Source organism: Mixophyes fleayi, chromosome 11 (assembly GCF_038048845.1).
Source record: "Mixophyes fleayi isolate aMixFle1 chromosome 11, aMixFle1.hap1, whole genome shotgun sequence".
Classification (NCBI taxonomy): domain Eukaryota; kingdom Metazoa; phylum Chordata; class Amphibia; order Anura; family Limnodynastidae; genus Mixophyes; species Mixophyes fleayi.
The window spans coordinates 52,098,413-52,119,728 of NC_134412.1; the positions used below are offsets into that span (position 1 = coordinate 52,098,413).

The following is a 21,316-nucleotide window of genomic DNA, read 5'->3' on the forward strand; positions in this document are numbered from 1 at the left end:
CCACCCTTATCTCCTCCATCGGTAGCAGTGTGATGCAGACTGTGTGTCTGCAGGAGCCTTGTGTGAGCCACATCAGCGGTTCTGTCGAGCGTCCGCGGCTCAGGTCACCTCGTTGGCACAAGCACTGTTACAGACTCTGTGCATGCAGTGTACCTGTTTGTTGTGTTGGCGCAGGGGGTAAACAGGCTCTCCCAGCTTCCGTAAGTTAGTTTAGGTGTCCTTGCATCGAATAGCAGCCATTTTACAGCTTCAGCTTATCCCCTCTGTTGTTTTTTTCTGGTCACGTAATAGGTTGTGGGGTGGTTTTTGTTCTATGAAATTTAGTTTTATAGTCTGGGACTCTGGCTGTATAGCAGGCTCATTTTTTGTGTTGATTGTATGCTGCTTGTTTTATTTACTTTGATATCATTACTGTGTTTTGTCTCATCTGTGTGTAACATGTCAGATAAGGGGAGAGACTTGAGAGTTAAGACTAGGGTGAAGTCTAAGAAGAAGTTCACTTGCTCCATTTGCAACTTCAAGTTGCTCTCAGGACAGTCAGGCACAGACACTTTGTAGCAGCCTGCCAGTTGGGGGATCATTTGCCATATGCACCAGGGGGTTCTGGTTATAACTCGGCGGAACCCACCTGGGCTTGGTCACTGCCCAATACAGTAGCTAAACTTGCCCAATTGGTGCGGTCTCAATCTGTGGGCGTTGCTATCTCAGCCCCACCTGCTTCTGTAGTGAGTGGGATGGATTCTGATACTGGTTCAGTAAGACAGGGCCCGGTTGGAACTGTGCTTGTGAATTCTGTTATACTACCCTGGGTCTGTGGTCTAGCATCTTTGGTACAAGGATTAGTTTCAGTTTCTTCCTGTTTGGAGAGGATGTTGCACTCCACTATGCCATTCTCCTTCTCAAGCACAAGTGGCTGCTGGCACCCTTGCAGGAATGCAAGTCAGATTCTGATTCTTCTCAGGAGGAGGGCAAATTGACCTTTGATTTTTAAGAGGACAGTGGCCGGGTTCCGTGCGGTGAAGTGTTTGTGTAGGTGTAGCTGGTAAAAAACCGGCGCTCATCGCTGAAAGGGTAACTATGTATATTTCAAATGTATAAATGTCTATTATAAGTGTAAAAGTGCAATGTATACGATGTAGGTCTATTAAATAACAAGACTGATTAAATAACTCACCTTTATTTATTGGTATTACAAATTTAATGTTTGTCCCCTTCAATATACTTCTCATTTGCACTAATACATTGCTGTAGTCTTGTTTTCCACTGGTCAAAGGCATGGAGCAGATCAGTTTCTGCCACTTGTTTCAACATATCTGCCGTTTTCTTCTTTACAACAACAACTGACTCAAAATGTGTCCCTTTTAAGCACTGATTTAACTTTTAGGAAAAGATAAAAAGCGCAAGGTGCCAAATCGGGCAAATATGGAGGATGTTCAAGTGTAGTAATGTGTTTGTCGGTCACAAACTGCTTCACAGAAACTGCTGTGTGAGCAGGCGTATTGTCCTGGCGAAGAAAGAAACCATTTTCCACAGTTGCGGCCGTTTCTTTCTGAATCTTTCTCTTAGTTTTTTCAAAACTTCCTTATAATAATGCTGATTAACTGTTGTGCCTTCTGGAACCCAAAATTACACCCTTGATAATGGGGAAAAAAACCATGAGCATTGTTTTGAATTTTGACTCTCTTTAACAAGCGTTATTCATTCTTGGTGATGACTGTGTTTTCCAGTGCATTGACTGTCTTTTGGTTTCAGGATCGTACTGAAAGATCCAGGTCTCATTAAAAGTGATTACTTTATGAAACCGGTTTGGATCTGTGTCAAGTTGCTGCAGAATGTCAACACATCATTCCTTGCAATGTTCTTTTTGCTCTGGTGTGAGAACCCTTAGGACCATCTTTGCACAAACTTTTGTCATGTTAAGATCCTCACGCAAAATTTTCCATACGGTGTCTTTGTCAATGTTCACGGATTCAGCTATCATTCGAACACTGAGTCGGCGGTCTTTTCGAACAATCTGACTGATTTTTTTTCTACATTTTCTTCGGTTCCTGAAGTGCAAGATCATCCAGGGTGTTCATCATCTTCGACATTCTCACGTCCCTCGCTAAATCTTTTGTGTCACTCAAACACACGCGCACGAGACACAGTCCTTCCCATAGGCCGTAGTAAGCATTTGAAAACATTCTGTTGGAGTTTTGTGCAATTTTACTAAAAATGTCAAATTGACACGTTGTTAAACTATTAAACTTAGCATTTTCTCTGTCCTACCACTGGGGGACACTGCGTTACCTTGGGGTATAGTAGGTGGGACTGGAGTTAGGCACTTATAAACTTGTTTGTTCCCCTGACTCCTCCCCCACTTTGCCCCTCCTCTGTAGCTGACTTCAGCTGTTGTAAGTGCCTTCTGGAGAAAGGTCACTTCTGTATAGGCTCCTGCCTATACTTAGTTTAGTTTTAGGTTTCATGTTTTTATTTTATTCCTTTTTGCAGGTGCAGCGTGGGGATCCAGCCTAAGTCCCAGAGTGGGTGAACAGCCTGTCAGGTTTACTTCACCCGGGTCCCCGCGCAAGGTAAGAAGCAGCCTGCCTCTTACTTGCACCATTGCCGACAGTCTCCCCCTAGAAATGAGCAGTTGGCACTCTTATTGTAAGTCTGCCATAAGGGCAGCATATCGCAGCAGCCACGGGAGTGGCTATAGTGTATATATATATAATATATATATATTATATATATATATATATATATATATATATATATATTTAACGGCCATATAGATAGGCCTGGGCCCTTAATTATTTATCGGGCGGGAGTGAAGCTACAATAGCCTCTCCTCCCCCCGCGGACATGCCGGCAAGGTTCCCCGTCTCCTTCCTTCTCCGGGGGGACAGAGACGCAATCGCACTGCACTAAAGGCGATTAGCGCAGTCATGCTCCCCGCGGCCTGGGCACTTTAAAATTGACGGTGGATGCTTTGTTAAAGCTGACTGACATACTTTGTATGTGCAGTTCGGCGGCGCGTGGAGGCGGCCATCTTGGGGACGGATGGAAGTCTGAACTCCCTCCCCCTTTCAGCTACTAAACACAGACGGCGCCCATGCCTGGAGGCTGTGCCAGACAGAGACATCGGGCTGCACGCTGAAACCCCTTTGCCTTCAAAGCTGCCGGTACCTCTGTATTGTTTTTAATTTGTTTGCTAAACAAAAGTTAACTTGTTCAGTCTTTTTGAATATAGACTAGGACTGTTTTTATCACTTGGTGTCTAATTCCTAGAAACTTCCTGGTATATATCCTAGAGGAGTTTCTATGCTGCATTGAACCTCTAATATATATAAAGGGCTTGTTATTGCAACTTGTGCCTTTAATTTTCACTGTGTCTGCAGCAGAGTTCCCAAGTTTAATAGACATTGTTTGTTATGTCTGTACTAGGATATACAGGTGCTCTATGTACGTCTGGATTATCTTTTGACCAGCCTATCCAGAATGTGTGTTTGTTTGTGTGTATGTGTGTATATATATATATATATATATATATATATATATATATATATATATATATATATATATATATTATATATAATGTGTGTGTATAGGTTTAATGTACCACACAATGTATTTAGTTAAAAGAATATATATTATGGTGTATGCTTTACCAAGGTAAGAATCAGCATTTGCATGTTTCAATGTGTATATAATTAAGGTGCCCAGAACATATCATACAGATGTATTTGGTCTCGCCTATAATTCCATTGCGTTTTGGCTGGAAAAACTCCCCCAATAGATTTCCGTCTGTACTGACAATAATTATGTACAAATGACGAGATTCATTTATATTTCCTGACCCTTTGCTTACCGTTGTCTTAGGTGTCAGAGTACCTCGTTGGTACACCTGAGTTGCATTATGTCTTTACAAAATGGATATTTTAATATCACCTTTTCTACAGCTTAGCCCGGATGTTCTCGGTGCAGCTTATGAGACTTAGCTTGGCGAACAAGGTGCATCCACTTTGGTGACTGCAGTTCTGCGGATGTCAAGCTGGGCTAAATCTACGGCAGCATCAATGGCCTAAGGTCTACAAACAGGGTGTTCCCATTTCGGTGTCAGCAGTTTTGCAGAAACAGGTCTGGCCTAAATTACTGTCGCCTCGGGTGGTCGAGCGCATTAAGGTGATTTTAAAGTCCGAAAATGGTACGTGAGTATACCCTTTTTCATGCTTCTACACATGTTTACACTGTGTTGGTTAAGCCCCTATACAGCTTATATCTGTCCGCTAACACAGAAGCGGCATTCCGCTATTCAGGTGAAAAACCATCTGAACAGAGACGCTGTTGTTCACCATCTTCCACAGATGGGCAGGTTTTTATTTCTCACTGTTGTCACAGTCAGAATCAGGATTCTCACTAGAGGATGTCTATTTCGATCTTGGTTTTACTAACAAGAACATTATTCCCTCTGGTTTCACACACACGAGGTGGATTATTCCGGCTTAAACTTTACACAGTTTTAGCATTGGCAAAACACCAGTCTTTATTTCATTTGCCAATCTAAGCCTTAGTGCCACCCTATTGGGAAAATGTGTTTCCTCATATATTTCTCTCGGTGTCTGTCTTTTGACAAAAACCAGGGAAACGGTAATAGACTGGCCAGATTTTCATCTTCCCTCCCTTTCCTGTCAGAGTGAATACAAGGGAAGTAATCCAGGCTGGTGACGACCCTGTGGTTGTTCAGTTCTCTTATTCTGCTATCCCTGGCGGGAGCTGACTAAAGAGGTTTTTCCTACACAGAGCAGGAGCTGGTAGAGTGGTTCTCTGACAGAATAGTTCCCTAACCTTTATTTACATTAAGGGTTACTGGGGTGATTTGTATTCACCCAGCGGAGTCATAGCTGGTAGTAATATAGCCATCCAGCTATGATAACACTAGTTTGTCACAGGCTTACAGGACTACGTTCCAATATTGGAACTCTCAATTGGCACTATTACAAACGAGTATTCAAAGGCTTCTGGCGGTGGATGTGCTTTCTTTTATTTTTATGTCAGCGACACCAGGCCATGATGTTTACGTGTTCAATACGTTCATCTTTTCTGTTGATCTAAGGTCAGGGTAGCACATTCCGGGTCAGGCCTAGCCTTACAGGGGTACTTTATAGTTTATTTACAGTGGCTGTCAGGTAAACATCCATAGGTCTGGGGGGCATCCCCCGTACATGGAAGTTTTTTATTACAACCAACGCTTAGCTTATAGCTAGACGTTTTCAGCCAGAATATTATACTTGCAGACTCTCAGCAAGCAGCAGGGTTGCATTATTGAGTTCGCAGGTGGTCACTTTAGACCTTCCCAGGTCTTCGCTTATTCTACCACACCAGAGGTGTTGGCTTCTGCCTCATCTTCTAGAATGGAACATTCCGTATCTTCCTACCGAAGAACACGCTTGTCTCTCTTCTACTCAGTGCCAAAATGTTCCTGGCAGAATTTCCTTTCAGTAACATGAGTTTGTTTTATAAAATAGGATACCAAGGTTCTAGTGAATCATTGGCTCTCCTCATCGGAACATCTCCCATGTCTCAACAGGGAGATTCTCATCAAGGGAAGCTGTCTTCCTTGTTTTGGACGTGCATAGCATCCCTCTGCCCTTATCCACTGGTTTACCTTTCGGGTGGTGCTTAGCCACACTGATTTTTGAGTGGGTCAGTTGTCCTTCTTGTGCAGGGGGTCAGGAAACCTGTAGAGATTCGGTCTCATAATGCAGGGCTGTTTTATATTTGTAGCATTTATGGAATACCCATATCCTAATTGCAGGATAGGGGTCGACCTGTGTATGGTCGGAGGGGTGTGCTTTGTGACATACTATGGGCCAAGTGAGTCCAACGTATTATTATTGAGTGCCGAATGCCTTAGCAATCAGTCATTTACCAGATAAAGTGGGTCACTCCAGGATTAATTCCTTTGTGCTTTCCTGGGTAGGTCATAGGGCTCTCCGAGAGGGAGCCCAGGTTCTTTTGACATGTTAACCTGTTTTGTCTGTCAGTTCTCAATCTAATGATTCTCAAGTGGATTTGTCCATAGCCAAGTCGGGTCTCCCTAGAACTTAGGGAGTGTACATGTTATTTACAGGTCCCATTTCTTCATGGGTGTTTAAGAGTTTCTAGGAGGGGGCGCATCCCAGCTAGTCTGGTGGTCCGCCGTGTGTCTCGCAAAGCAGTGTTCTCCTGGTTTAGGGGACTAGCGTTGACGTCCCTCTTTTTTCCGGTCCCAGAGCGGCCTCATATTGCTGTTCGGCCCTTTTTGATTTCCATCATCTAGTTTGACGCTGTGGCGTCGGACGCCCAACATTTATGGCCTGAGAGCCCTTACAGGGAAATGGTTGCTACCTCAAATACAGCTGTAGAGCTGCTTCTTCAGCTGTTTCTTTGGGCTTGGAAATATATTCGGTTGGTGTAAAATCCTTGAGTTTTACACGTCCCACTCAGGAATCTTTAAAGGGTTTTCTTTTCTAGCTGGCTCCGATTCAGGTGTCCGCCTTACTCCCTTCAGTGGCACTTTCCGTGGCTCTCCGGTTAGCTCACCGGAAGGTTGTCTTGCTTAAGGGGGGTTTCTTCAGGCTTAGCCCCACCTTTGGTTGGTCGCATATTTCCAGGGAGTCTAATTCTCGTCATCAGGGGCCTTGCTTCGGCCTCCGGTCACTCTCTGAATTTTTTAAGCTGTTAACTCATGGTATGAGTGCTCTCTTGTATATATGACGGCCTTACTTTGTCAGTTCTCTATATGAGTGCTTCCTCAGATATCGCTGAGTTTGTTAAGCCATTTAGCTCATTGTATGAGTACTCCCTGGTATATCTCTGAATGGTTTAAGCACTGTATCAGTACTTCCTTAGATATAGCTGATTGGCTTAAGCTGTTGAATCAGTGTATATGGTGATCTTTTGGATATCACTGAGTGGATTGAGTTGTTGGCTCAATGCAGGCTGCTCCCTTGACTATCACATCTCGTAGGGGATCCGGGCCGAGAGTGTGTATGGCTCTTCCTCATTTTATTTTCCAAAAAATTAGTGGCGCGTTGTACGAGGCATTATTGGTTCTGACATTTAGTGCCTGCATTCCACTAACACAGAGATTGCGGTATATCATTCTTGTGCCTCTTCTTTGTGTGTAACGTTTCTCCAATGGGAGATTGTTTGTGCTTTTGTTCACACAGTTTCTGTTTAGGAATTTTATGCCCGTTAGCCTCTCTAGCGCTAAAGAGTGTAGGGGCGGGGCAGGGTCTAGGTGGTCTCTTGCCACTGCATGACGACCAACATTCTGTCTGTACCCTTCTGCAGGATCCAGTGACTTTTACAGTGCACTCTCCAGAAGGGTTGCAGCTTTTTGGACGTCACAACAGCGTCATTCAATGGCGCAGTTGTACAGAGTGGCAGCGTCTGTTTCTGCTGCATGTTGTTTTCTTTGTTGCATGCCTTTGCATTCACAAATGCAGGGTTTTGGCCACAAAATATTGCGCACAGCCGTTCCAGAGCATTCCCGCCCTTGGACACAGCTTTGGTAGCTCCCCAAGGTAACGCAGTGTCCCCCAGTGGTAGGACAGAGAAAAGAGGATTTTTACTCACCGTAAAATCAGTTTCTCTTACTACACTGGGGGACACTGCGAGCCCTCTCTTGCTCTGAAAGTGGTGCTATCTTTGGTGTTGCTTTCTAAATTGCTTCTTCTCTCTTCCTGGCTTGGTTATACAAAACTGAAGTCAGCTACAGAGGAGGGGCATAGTGGGGGAGGAGTCAGGGGAACAAACAAGTTTATAAGTGCCTAACTCCAGTCCCACCTACTATACCCCAAGGTAACGCAGTGTCCCCCAGTGTAGTAAGAGAAACTGATTTTACGGTGAGTAAAAATCCTCTTTTTTCGGCACTCTACAGAAAACACAACCAAACTAAACGGCGAATCGCAAACAACTGAACGTCATAGTGTTGCAACATGTCATACAGGTTCAAGGTTACTACGTATGCATTTAGAACTGGTTCTGACTTCTTTGCTTACTAGGTGGAATCACAGTCTCGTTATTTAATAGACATACCTCGTATATGTATAATAATTAAAAAGTGCTTACCTTGTGCTGGGGCTGCAAAGGCAGCCATGGATCCCCTTCACCCTCCGACAGCCACTGAAGCTAGCTGCCGGAGGAACTTAACAACCAGCCTCCTGGAATTAAATTGGTCCGGGAGGTGCAGCGCCTCCTGGGGGTCCCAGAAAGCTAACTGCAGTCAGGAGAACGCACAGGATGTCTAAATACAGTAAAATCTCTAAGGCAGACCTTGAGATACTGTGCCAAGCAAAGAAGTTCGAAATTTCTTACACAGTGACAAGGACTGAAATCAAAAAGGCGCTTAGAGCCTGGGAGACGCAGTACGGGTCAACAGAGGAGGAGGCTGACAGTGACCAGGAGGAGACGTTAAGTTCAAACCTAGAGGTACCTGCAGTAACATCCCAGAACACAGCACCTGTTCCGCGTGACAGTCACCCCCTACGGAGTGAACCAGTGGCGCAAGTTCAACAGCGTGATGAGGGTAACTGTTCTGTAGTAATGCAGCAGCTGGGGGTTCCTGGGATACAAAACAACTGAGGCGAAGCGGTTGCTTTCCAAGTTGTGGGCAATCGGTGGGCACCGCCACCTGCAGCGACCCGTGAACAGTCGCCTGCTGCGCACAGATTGGGGTCTCTTCACTTTAGCAAATTTGATGACATTGTTGGAGATATTGATGGACGTTTGCAGGTGTTCGAAATGTCTTGTAGCCTCCATGAGTTGTAAAAATCGGAGTGGGTTAAGTATCTGGAGCCTGATTCATTAAAGATCTTAACTTAAGAAACTTCTTATTTCAGTCTCCTGGACAAAACCATGTTACAATGCAAGGGATGCAAATAAGTATTTTGTTTTGCACATAAGTTAAATACAGACTGTTTTTTTCATGTAGCACACAAATATTTGATAGCTTATTTGTACACTGAAATTTAAAGTTGATATTTGTGTGCTACATGAAAAAACAGTCAGTATTTAACTTATGTGTAAAACAGAATACTAATTTGCACCCCTTGCATTATAACATGGTTTTGTCCAGGAGACTGAAATAAGAAGTTTCTTAAGTTAAGATCCTTAATGAATCAGGCCCCTGGTTCCCACACTACAAGGTCATGCAGTGGAAGCTTATCGCAGAGTGGCCCCAGAGGACTGTGCGGACTGCGACGTGGTAAAACGTGCTTTCCTTAAGCGCTATGCTATTACCCTGGAGACCTACTGGCAGAAGTTTCGGGACTTGGCTAAAAGCACCCATATCAGCCATGAGGAATTTGCCAGTTAGTTGCAGCAGTTGACAATAATATGGATAATGGATCTGGTCCTGGGAAGAATTAGTGGACTTAATTTGCAGAGAGAAATTTCACTGCAGGTGCACGCCAGAGGTGAAGGAGTGGGTATTAACTCATAGCCCAGCAACCCTGGAAAAAGCGGTCCTGCTGGCGGATCAGTATGTGGCAGTGAGGCCACACTGGCAGAAGCGCCAGGAGGGACACAATCAGGGGGACTCCTCTCTTTTACTCACCCCAAAAAGCAAGTGTCTAACCCTTCGGGTACCATTCGCCAGCCCCCACCCTGCCCCATCCCTGGGCGTTATCAGGGAACACCAGAGCCTAGGCTGGAGAAGAAGTGCTACAACTGCATGAAAACTGGTCATTTAAGGATGTACTGTTCCACAGCTCCCGCACCCCAGACTTGTGCCCCTAATCCGAGTGCTGGGGCCCGGCTGACATGCTTAACTGGCGAAGGTGAGCATTATAGACTGTTTTCACCCCTGTCAGCCCTACAGAGTGTGGCGTGTCTGAAGGTGACTTGGATGGAAGAGTCACCTGTGTGTCCAAAAGACCCCCCAAAAACATGTGGAGAAACCTGCAGTCGGTCCAAGTAGGACACCTGCAGGGAGAAGGACTTAGAGAGTCAGGGGCCTCAATCACTGTAGTGAGTCCCCATCTGATTGATCCTGCTGCAGTATTGCAGGATCGTACTGCCAAAGTTACTGTAGTAGATGGACTGGAGAAGGAAGTGGCTGTTGCGGGTGTATCTGGACTGAGGAGATGGCCAGGAGTTGCAAGATGTTTCCATTATGGATGGCCTCCCAACTGACATGATCTTAGGCAGCGATGTTGGGGGTGGAATTGTGACCACATTTCTCAACTTGATTACCCAGATCCAAGCTGCTGAAATACAGTCTTCAGGATCTACACCTGCACAACCCAGCCCGGAGGAAAAGACCATAGCTGCTAGACAACAGCCATCACCTGCAACCACAGCTTCAGCCAGCCCAGAGGAATAGACCACATCTGCTATTTCCTCAGGAAACAGCCAGCCCTTTGCCTCTGGAAAGACTATATCCTTTAGCAACGCAGAGGATGTTGAATCTTGCCAACCTGATCTTGTGGGGGTGCCCGGTGATGCTCCAGCCTTCCAGTGATGGAGGTGGGGAGTGTGACCTGGCGTAAAGGGTTCTTGTACCATTTAGCTAGGAAGGTAGATGGGGATAGACCAGTCCGGGAACAAGTTCAACTGGTGGTACCACGGGGCTTTCTCGCGCAACTAATGTCAGTTGCCCATGAAATCCCTATGACGGTATACCAGGGAAGAGACCCAACACTGAAGCGCCTGACACAGAACTTTTTCTGGCCGGGAATGTCAGGCCTACGGTAAGTCCTGTAATGTGTGTCAGCGTCTTGGGTGCTGCAGTGCTCGTGCTACCCTCAGGTCCTTGCCAATAGTTGGGGAACCTTTTCAGTGAGCTGAAGACAAAGTAGGTCCCTTGCCTGTGCCCAGTAGATCGGGGAAGTGGTACATCCTCACAGTAGTGGACTACGTTATCCGGTATCCAGAGGCTCTAGCTCTGTCCTTCATAACTGCGGAAAAGGTAGCGGACGCGCTGCTAGGCGTATTTAGCACAGTAAGGATCTCACTAGGGAACTCAACTGATCAAGGGACACAGTTCACGAGTGATCTGGTCCAGTGTCTCTGGGCAAAGTGCGGAGTGCGGCAACCTCGTACTGCCCCCTACCACCCCCAGACTAATGGACTGTGCGAGCGGTTCAATGGCACTCTGAAGCACATGCTACGGCATTTGTAACTACGGAAGGCGAGACTGGGAAAGCTACCTGCCGCACCTCCTGTTTGCTTATCGGAAGGTGCCGTAGGAGTCTACCGGTTTCTCCCCCTTTGAACCACTATATGGGCGCACAGTCCGTGTGCCTCTCGACCTGTTCCGGGAGTCTTGGGAAGGGGAGCTACCCACCCAGGATGTCTCTGTGGTGGAGTATGTGTTGAAGCTTAGAGATCGGTTAGAAAATCTCATGGGGCTCGCGCAGGTTAACCTAGCGGAAGCGCAGCCACACAGAAGACTTGGTATGATCAGGGCGCGCGTGCCAGAGTATTTGAGGTAGGACAGAAGGTCCTTGTTCTGATGCCCACGTGCCAGAACAAGCTCCAGGCTGCCTTGGCTGGACCTTTATACAGTCTCAAAACGCCAGAGTGACATCACAGATCATTATGTGGTGTCATTTGATAGCGACGTTAGGCGGCAACGGACCTATCACATAAATATGTTGAAGGTGTACCACGAGCGTGTGGAGTTGGTAGCGGCGGTTTGCTGCTTACCGTTTGAAGATCCAGGAAGTGACCTGACCACCTCGCAGATGCCAGAAGAGAAGGTGGTGTAGAGGAAGTGGGCTGGGGTGAGCAATTGAGTGCCCGTCAGAGGCAACAGCTTGAGGAACTGTTGTGGCCCTTTGCCACTCAGTTCAGTAGGAAACGCGGTCGGACTTCCTTGGCGATGCACCATGTGAACACTAGTGAGCATAGGCCAGTTAGGCAATCCGATTATCGGGTCTCACCAGAGGCCAAGGAAAATACAAGAAGGTACAGAAGATGCTTGAGCTAGGGGTGATCCAGCCATCGCATAGTCCATGGGCATTCTCCGTTGTATTGGTTCCCAAGAAGGACAAGGCAACGCGGTTTTGCGTAGACTACTGCCGGTTGAACGAGGTGACCTTGTCTGATGCCTATCCCCTGCCCCAAATTGCCACTCTTAGACGAATTGGCTGGAGCAAAGTATATTTCCACCTTTGACTTAAGCAAGGGCTGTTGGCAGATATCGCTCACCGCTGAGACTCCGGAATGGTCGGCATTCGTCACCACATTTGGCCTGTTCGAATTTAAGTCCATGCCATTTGGGATGACGAATGCGCCAGCCATCTTCCAGTGTGTGGTTCACTAACTGCTGGAAGGGTGTAAAGGCTTTGCTCAGGCGTAATGACAATTTCAGTGGGCAGGTCTAACCATCAGAGCAGACAAGTGTCAAATGGGGATGTCACAGGTGCAGTACCTGGGTCATCGTGTGGGAGGAGGTAAGGTTAAGCCAGAACCAGCTTAGGTAGAGGCAGTCCGAGACTGACCCCGGCCCACAACCCAAAGACAAGTACTGGCCTTCTTATGGACCTCAGGCTACTACAGATGTTTCGTCACAGACTTTAGCATTGTAGCGAAGCCCCTGACAGATCTTACTAGGAATAAACTCCCCAAAGTAGTTGACTGGACACCCGCTTGTGAGCTGGCATTTCAGTCATTAAAGGAAGCCCTGATTCATGCTCCAATACTGTTGGCGTCCAATTATGACAAGGACTTTATTGTGCAAACTGATGTGTCTCAGTATGGACTGGGAGCAGTGCTTAGCCAGGTGGGTCTAGATGGGCAGGAGCACCCTGTGGCCTATTTGAGCAGAAAGCTGCTAAACCGGGAGGTGGGGTATGCCACAATTGAGAAGAAATGTTTGGGCATTGAAAAAACTTCAACCTTATTTGTATGGATGACATTTTACTGTGGTGACTGATCATAACCCTTTAAAGTGGCTACAACACACCTCAGTGGAAAATGGCAGATTGTTGTGCTGGAGCCTTGCCTTTCAAATTTATGACTTTCACATAATTCACAAGCAAGGAAAGGCTCACAGCAATGCGGATGGACTGTCTCGGCAGGAAGAGCCGGATTTAATATAAACTGGTGCCTAGCAGAAAGGGGATGTATGGAGGGAAGGAGGTAGGGCTATCTAACAGCTTTCTTAAAGTCCCACACGCCTACCTTCACTACCATTATACCCCAATGTCCCCGATATCCCCCAATGGACTAGGGAAAAACAGATGTTTCGTAAGTATAATAATCCTTGTTTAGTAATCAATTTGATTTACTGTTTGTTACTACTTCTACGTAGTGTTCTTGTACATAGTGAGTTGCTCACTTTTGTCTCCACAGAGCCCATGTAGTGGACAGCGAGAAAAGTGTTTACTGGATGAAAGTCCTGAAAAGAGCGAATATTTGGATACAGTATGTATACAAGTTCTCCTTACCTGTAATTCTAACTTTATTTGAGGAAGATGGTTTGTTAAAGTAATATAGTATATTGTGTATTGGATAACATGTCATACCTCAGAAAAAGGTCATCAGGACAATATACCCCATTTATTTTTAATATAAGTACAACCAACACTGTTGATTTCTTGGCCAGTGCATAGTGAGGTGTCATTGATAAACTTCAGTAGTGTAATCAGTGCCAAAATATGAATGGTTTTATTATACTTCTATAATATATATATTACCAATCAATAACTCTGAAGACCACATATGACATGTGCAAACCCTTGTTTTACAGAGGAACAAGGGATCTACAAAGTAATGTTGACAAACTTTCTGTGTACATATACATCTAGTATAAGAGTTGCTGACTAATACAATAAACCTGGTTTCTGTGGCATAACTGATGTTACATCTTTATTTATTCTATTTATATATTTGCTTTCACTTTGTCCCTTTTCTTAGGATTCTCAGTCCAGCATGGGAAGTCCATCCACTCGCTTTGCACAAGTCATTATTGGTGCAGAGGATGAGGAATTTGATGCTGAACCAGAACAGGTATGATTTAGGAAGAGCGCTTAAAACTAAGTACAGTACTAATTTGCTTTCTGATATTGTAGATTAGTTTTGGAAGCATTAAATGTGTTTCAGTGTGATTACTCTCTATGGCCGCCAAAATAGAATAGGAAAAAAAAATACAAAAAACAAATAGTACTAGAATTGGCTTTTCAGATGAGCATGATTTCATACAAAATATAGTAAGCAATGTTCACAATTTTGATATAGCTAAAAATTGCATCCAATTGTTTGTCTATGGATGCGAACGACTTATTAATAAAAAGGTAACAACTTTTTTTCCCCCCTGTACTGTAATGGCTAATAGATGTTTGTATTAAGGATGAATGAATAAAAGGATTCCAGTTATAGTACTTTACCTATTTTCTTTGGTGGTTTTAGTTAGCCAGATTTCAGAGATTACCTTTCATTGTAGTTGCCATTGTTTCTCTACTTCTCCATAATCACTGTTTCCTCTGTCACAGCTCCCCTATAAATCTTATTGAGGTATGCTAATTCTCTCACAGAATACATTGGGGGGTCACCTAGTGAGTGACAAAGAATGTGTTGCCTGGTCTGGAAACGACCAAAAGTCTGAAAGAAAGTGGATATAGATTGCAGAACAATGAGGGCTCCCATGTGTTTTGCTTTTCCTGGGATGCTACCTCTTTTTTCTTCTACTAGAAATATTTTTCACAATGCTTTTTTTCCATTGATTTAAACTCTTTGATGCAATCTAATATGGCGGGTAAAAGTTTCTATAACAATTTAATGTATTTACCACCTAAGAGACAGTATGAGGTCACATGGGTGTCCAGATTATTATTTTCCAAGTGATAGAATCGTTGGTTTCAAACCCATTCAGAGTTGATAACCTACTTAACCTTCATTCACCTGTATAAGACACAATTAATAAAAAAACAGATTTACTATACTTGTAAGGGAAAACACATTCATAAACTTTCACAGCTCTAAACAAATTTGAGTAGTTTGATGTATTTGTATTTAACCTTTAGAATTACAGATCCAACCCTTTAGCATTGTAAAAGTGTTTAAAATGCTTAATTTGAAATTTATATTATATCTTTGTGCATTTTTGTTGTTCATGTTCTCCTATTTGTTATTTACATTAATAAATAAAATAATTGGGCATTGTTGAGTGCAATCAGGCTCACGGAGTTTCCTTTCTTTCTTTCAGCCAGTGACTGATCAGTGTAGCTGCTTCCAGACTATGGATCTCTTAAAGTATCACCCTGCTCACCTTGCCGTCTTTATATTCCATGTAGTGTCACAATTTGACCCTGCACCCTTGGTAGGTAAAGTAACACCTGACTCTCCAAGGTGCTTATTTAAAAAAAAAAAAAAAAAAACTGACGCAAAAGGCTTTACTGTACTGTTTTCTGTAGCACTCACTAAAATATTAGCTTTCATTGATGTGACTAGACTAGATTGCTTATGTCTGATTTGTTTACTATGGTTTACAGCACATCTTTACTCTGCACCATTTTATTAAATAGCTCGGTCTTTTTAGAATGTTCTCAGAATTTAAGCACTGTCTGTCATGATCCTCTGTTCTTTCTCCTTAGCTCTGCTACTTATATGGCGATCTCTGTCAGCAAACTAACACAAAAGAGACACGCAGAGTGTTTCTAGAATTCTACCAGTTCTTCCTAGAGCGAACAGCGGTAAGAGTGAGATACATCTTATTATTATTTATTGCCCTCTTTTACCCAAGTTTTTTTAGTTGCGTAAACTGGTATAATCATATGCTCATAGTCCAGTTCCAAAAGTTAATTAAACAAGGTTATATACTATCTCAGGAAAGCTGTGTGCCATAAAACTACTGACAAGGTTTTTGTTACAAGCTGCCATGCTAGAGAAAATATCAGACTTCACACCACAGACGTTAATCTGGTCAAAAATGGTCTAAAATAGGTGCATATGAGTATGTGTGACCTGAAAATGATTTTCCAGTCCAATCAAACTACAAAATCTTAACAGTTAAGGCAAAGAGACCGATGATTGCAGTGGCTTGTGTTTGCAGTCATCAGCTAACCACCATTATTATGGCCCAAATGAATTTAGGCAGTGGCCTGCATGCAGTTATCAGGTTAGTGGTCACACAAGCCTCTGCTTGTGTGGTCAAATTGGCAACAGATACAGATATGAGGCAGTTGTGCCAAATTACCACATCTCTCTTATTTCCAGAAAGATGAATGTATATGCAGTGTTTTCGTTTTCTATATTTTGTGTGTGGTAGATAGTGAAACTCTGACTCTGTTTGTTACAGCACTTTCGTGTTTCTGTCCCAGAAGAGCTTGCGCTGGACTTGGGTAAGTTGGTCTGTGAAAAACATGACTTTAAACCTTAAGGAAGTATTTCAAGTTTCAGAAAATTGGAAACATGGTAAATTAGTTACTCAGATGCTCTTGGCTCCTTTTTAAAAGTAGATCTGCCTTGTTATGGACATTTTTCTAAGATATTTACTATTGAAGATATTTTGCTGTTTTTTCTACATTTAAGTAAAATGGTTGGACCTTGCAGGGAAGGGTGTTAATTTCTCCTTAAACCTTATTCGTCAAAAAAAACCAGAACCAAAAAATATATGTAACTTTAAATTGCAGCATAACTCTAACTTCTAGTTTATACATGGTGGCTGTTACATCACCATTGTTGGCTGAAGGGAGAAGAATCTATTCATTTAGATTGTCAGCCTACAACTGAATGTGAAGTGCTAAGTGCTTTTGCATTAATCACCTGAGAATGTTGGGAGTTTCTGTGAACATGTGATGTCACCTGAGATAACCATATTGGCACTATTATCCCCTGCCACTATTGCTATTAGATCCATTGGTGAAGCATATATTTCCATCCTCTATTTTCTCCATAGAGTGCAAACAAAATGAAAATATTCCCACCTGATCTAAATACAAAAATTTGTATTCATAATTACAGATGTAGATTTATGATACTTGCTGATATGTTTCTCATTGCCTTGGTTGCTCTTTTTGTCAGAGTTGGGGGTTTGAATTGATTATCAGAATAAAGTAGCATACATTAACCTTGAAGGATGATCACATAAAATAGTGGTGCACAGCTGGGGTATTTAGAGCTAAACTACACAGATGAATTGTACTGTACCATAAAATTCAGCCTATATTTGTGTCATTTTTAACGAAATATAGCCCATATAGTTATGTTTTATCTTTTTGTCATTTTATGTTACTATAGAAAAAAGGCGACCAGAATTAATACCAGAGGATTTACTTCGACAATATATTCACACCATGCAGGAGAAAATATATCCAGATGTACAGAAACTTTTAGAGGACTTTAGGTAAACGTGTGTATGTATTTTTATTGACCTCAGATGAAAAAAATAAATAAACTCTGTCCTAAACATCCTTTGCCTTCCAGGCAGAAGCGGAATATGGGTTTGACCCTGGCAGAAAGTGAGCTGACCAAGTTGGACGCAGAACGTTCCCGAGAACGCAGCACACTTGAAAAAGAGAGAACCTGCGCAGAGCCTATCTTGCAGAAAATTGAAGAGGTTTTGTAAGTGAAACTATGCAATAGTTTGATCATCACATTGATTTCCTGCAGCATGTCACACACATTATACACTGTTAATTTTATGCTCACTTTCTATTTTGTGAGAGAGCGCAAGAGAGCGTGAACGCAAGATAATTATTACAGTTTAATTTAATTTCCTTGTGATAATTCCATGGCTTAACTTTCTTGAGCTACAACCAATGGCTTAACTTCCTTGTCAGCTGAGTAAGACAGGAAAAAGAAATGTCCCCGAAGGTATTTAGTGTGACTCCTCTTTCACCTGGTGTCTTTGAGAAACTTCCCAAGCTGTTTCTGGAAAATATAAACAGACCATAAGAGTGGGAATATTAGCAATACATAGATCAACAATGATGGTGCAGAATTAATTTTTTCCTTCCAAACTGAATATGAAAAGAAGTTGTCACATCCGGAATATAATGGCCGGTAAGTGTGAATCTATGACCACCCTGCTACTTTTCAGTGATCACCCGCTAAGGCTTGAGTCGCACGTACTTTTGAGTTTATCAGCGCTTGAAGAATGTCCTCTCAGAATTTCCTGCACCTCACGTCTGTTTCTTGTAATCCTGTACAATGACCTTTCTGTTCTTGCTAGAGTATGTTTAGAGGAAGCGTGTCTTTGTCGAGTCCTACAGGATGGTCAAATAATTGATTCATTTTTCAGAACTCCTTTGTTCTGGAGAGGTAAACTCAAATTGCCATGACATGATACGGTGTCTGCAATCTGTCCTTCTAGTTGTTTGTTTGTGGACAGAGAGATGAAAGAATGACCTCTTGATTTATCACCTGAGAATGATGGGAAATTCTGTCTGATTTATATGAAAAATGGAATCTACCTTCGGTAGGTTTAGTTTGTAACACCACCTTGTTCGTATAGATATTCAGAAATGGCTGCTTACACCATAGGGCATGTAATTCCCCTTCTTGTTAAGCAGACGTGATTGATACCCGATATATCACCTTAAGTATGATATGCTTGAGTCTGACCACCTGTAAAGGCTCAAAAGGATTAGACATCAAGGCATCCATGACAACAGTGAAATCCAAAGGTGCAACAAGAGGAGCAATTTCTCTTTACTGCTTGAAAAAATAAGATGTTCCAACGCTAATCTAGTGTCCAGTAAAATACTAAGTGCAGATACAGATATCACCCGAAGAGAAAAATGCTTTCAAAAGGAAGGATGCCCAATTGATTCACTGACTCTCTGTCCCCCAACCAGCGACACAGCCAGAGAGCTCTCCTAGTGACAACAGATGAAGCCATGCTTTTCGATGAAATAGTAATTGTGTCTAAGCTTTACATAGACAGTTAATCTCTCTTCTCATGGCATCAGTGATTTTGAGTAGACACTCAAAATCTGGTAATTTTCTTTTGTACGGTCTTATGTAGGGTATGAAGCTATACTCTTGACTCCCAGAGACCAAGGCTGATGCCATGTCAGACTTGAGCATCAGTATTCATAGAAATATGAAGTTTCTTGAAACCATTTTCCATTCTTCTAGCCATAGGATCTTTCAAGGGGCTTCCATCCTCTAATGGAATACTGGTTCCTAGTTACAGTAGCATCACTTGTAAACACCACCGTGAATCCTCTTTATCTTCATAAGGGTAAATGTGATCAAGTCTCTTGATTAGGCTGAAGTATGTCTGGCTGTTTCTATTCCTTATGAACAAGATCCTTATTAGCCCACTGCACTTGAAATACTCTGCCTTTATGCTGATAATCCTCAAAAAGAGAATTTTAAAGAGAGGAAGGAGCTGGTGTATCTCCAGTCCCCATGGTTCTATTAATAATTTTGAGGAAGACATTAACAACGTCAGGGTTAAATGGTTTGTGATCTTTTCCGATTTCTTCTGACTCACTGTCAGATCTACAAGATCACTGACAGAACCCACTGACCCCCAGGCCAAACATCCTCCAGATCCACACTTGTCTGTGGTCTGACTCCTGTAAGCCCTTGCATGGCCTATGAATCCTCCTTTGTGACAAGTGTCTTTCATTACCCTCATTATTCCAAAAAACATTAAGTAGACTGTGCAGTCGGCCTTTTGGCCTGCGGAGTACAGTGTGCACAGAAAGCCCCTTCACAGATAAAGTTTGTCACCTGCTCCACAAACACTGATAAGACTTGATGCTACTCTATTTCCTCCCATCAGGCCCTGAATTAGTACTGAATAAAAGAATAACTAACAAAAGTGAAAGCAAATATAAATAAGGGGCTTACCTGGAATAGGTGCTCTTCAGCTTTTTGGGTGGGTGGGCTCAGCATTCATAACAGCAGATTATGCTACACCCTCTGAACCAACTGATCTAATTATTTTCTTAGTTAATGCCTTTTTCTTTTTACATAATTGTTCTTTAAAAATATTAAATTACATTTTCAAACATCTTTGAAAACATTGGTGGTGGTCACATAGTGTACCCTTTCTACTATTGCCGTTAAATGCATTATAGTAATTATATATCCTCTTTGTAAAAAAAATACTTTGGAATTTGCATTTGCCATTTACCTTTCAATATGGAAGTGCTTTTGTTTTGAGACGTATCTCTGCTTTTACATGCAAGTTAAATTAGTAAAACTACTTAGTATTTCTTCCTTTCTTACAGACTATCATCACAGCCACCAGAGGAAGAAAAGTGGTAAGATTGTTGTCTTCATCTGTGCATAACAAATTACAAAGATGGTATGATTATTTGACAACACATGCATTTTGCTGACTGCTTCAAAAGAAAAAAAGTGCTCCCAATTACTTTCTCAGAAAGTGTCAAGCATGAAAGGCTGATGTTCACGGACAAAATATTGATATTTTTGCTGACTGCTACTAAAAAAAAGTGTCCCCAATTATTTTTTATAGTTGTCCTTAAAGTTGCATTTTAAAATGTTTATGCTTGGACAGTATTTTTCTTTATGTTGGTAAACAAAGAGTTCTGACACTCTGAGTCTGTGTAGCTATCTGGTATATTATTCCATTCTGTTTCTGTATTCTTTCAAGCTAAAGATATTTTTTGCACGTTAACCTATTTCTGGTGGTGTTTTTGTTTTAGCCTTCACACCTGTAGTCTTTTGGCATAAGTTGCTATGATCTTGTCCTAGAGTCCATTCATCCAGTCACCTCTGTTTTTTAAATCCATTCCATCCATCTAATCGCCTTTCGGTAAAGTCCTACTTCAGATTTTCTGTAGAACTGTTAACCTCCAGAAGCACGTCGTCCTGTTGCACAATTTTTTTCCTGTGTAGAATGCTTTCTTCCTGCTTCGTTAAAGCTGTTTAGTTTATTTTTTTGAAGCTTCTGTCACCCCTACCTCCATTTTTGTTTGCCTCAAGCTATAAAATATTAAGATAATTTTTGGAATGTTTTCTGATGGGAAAACTTTGTGCCATTATAATAGCTTTTTTTTTTTTTTTTTTTTTTTTTTTGCATGATCTCTAATTTATTTAAGTTCTTCTGGAGATATGGTCTCCAGAACTGATCAAATTAATTATACATGTGGTCTTGCCAATAACAAATAGGTATCACCACATCATTCTGTTTGCAACATGGTGAAACAGTGGTTAGCATTGTTGCCGCACATCACTGGGTCCTTGGGTTCGGTTCCATACCGTGGCACTAGTTGTGTAGAGTTTGTATGTTCTCCCTTTTGCGTGCAAGAGTTTCTTTCCATATTACAAGAACAAGGTTAATTAGCTGTCTGACAAAATTAACCCATTTGTGTGGTATATATAATGTAAGCTCCAGTGTGAATGATTCAATATTCTCTGGTAA

General features: G+C 42.5%; 1 protein-coding gene across 6 annotated transcripts in view; it reads left to right on the forward strand.

Annotated features, from left to right (window-relative positions):
* The window catches only part of ARHGEF12 (Rho guanine nucleotide exchange factor 12), a 187,322-nt gene that overhangs the window by 80,609 nt on the left and 85,397 nt on the right, over positions 1–21,316 (forward strand). For all 6 annotated transcript variants that reach the window (XM_075190668.1, XM_075190670.1, XM_075190671.1 and 3 more), the window contains 8 exons: positions 13,327–13,398; positions 13,891–13,983; positions 15,179–15,292; positions 15,567–15,665; positions 16,271–16,313; positions 17,212–17,317; positions 17,398–17,535; positions 20,160–20,192. In XM_075190668.1, the coding sequence (XP_075046769.1) occupies positions 13,327–13,398; positions 13,891–13,983; positions 15,179–15,292; positions 15,567–15,665; positions 16,271–16,313; positions 17,212–17,317; positions 17,398–17,535; positions 20,160–20,192 (698 nt within the window). The remainder of the gene's footprint in view (positions 1–13,326; positions 13,399–13,890; positions 13,984–15,178; positions 15,293–15,566; positions 15,666–16,270; positions 16,314–17,211; positions 17,318–17,397; positions 17,536–20,159; positions 20,193–21,316) is intronic.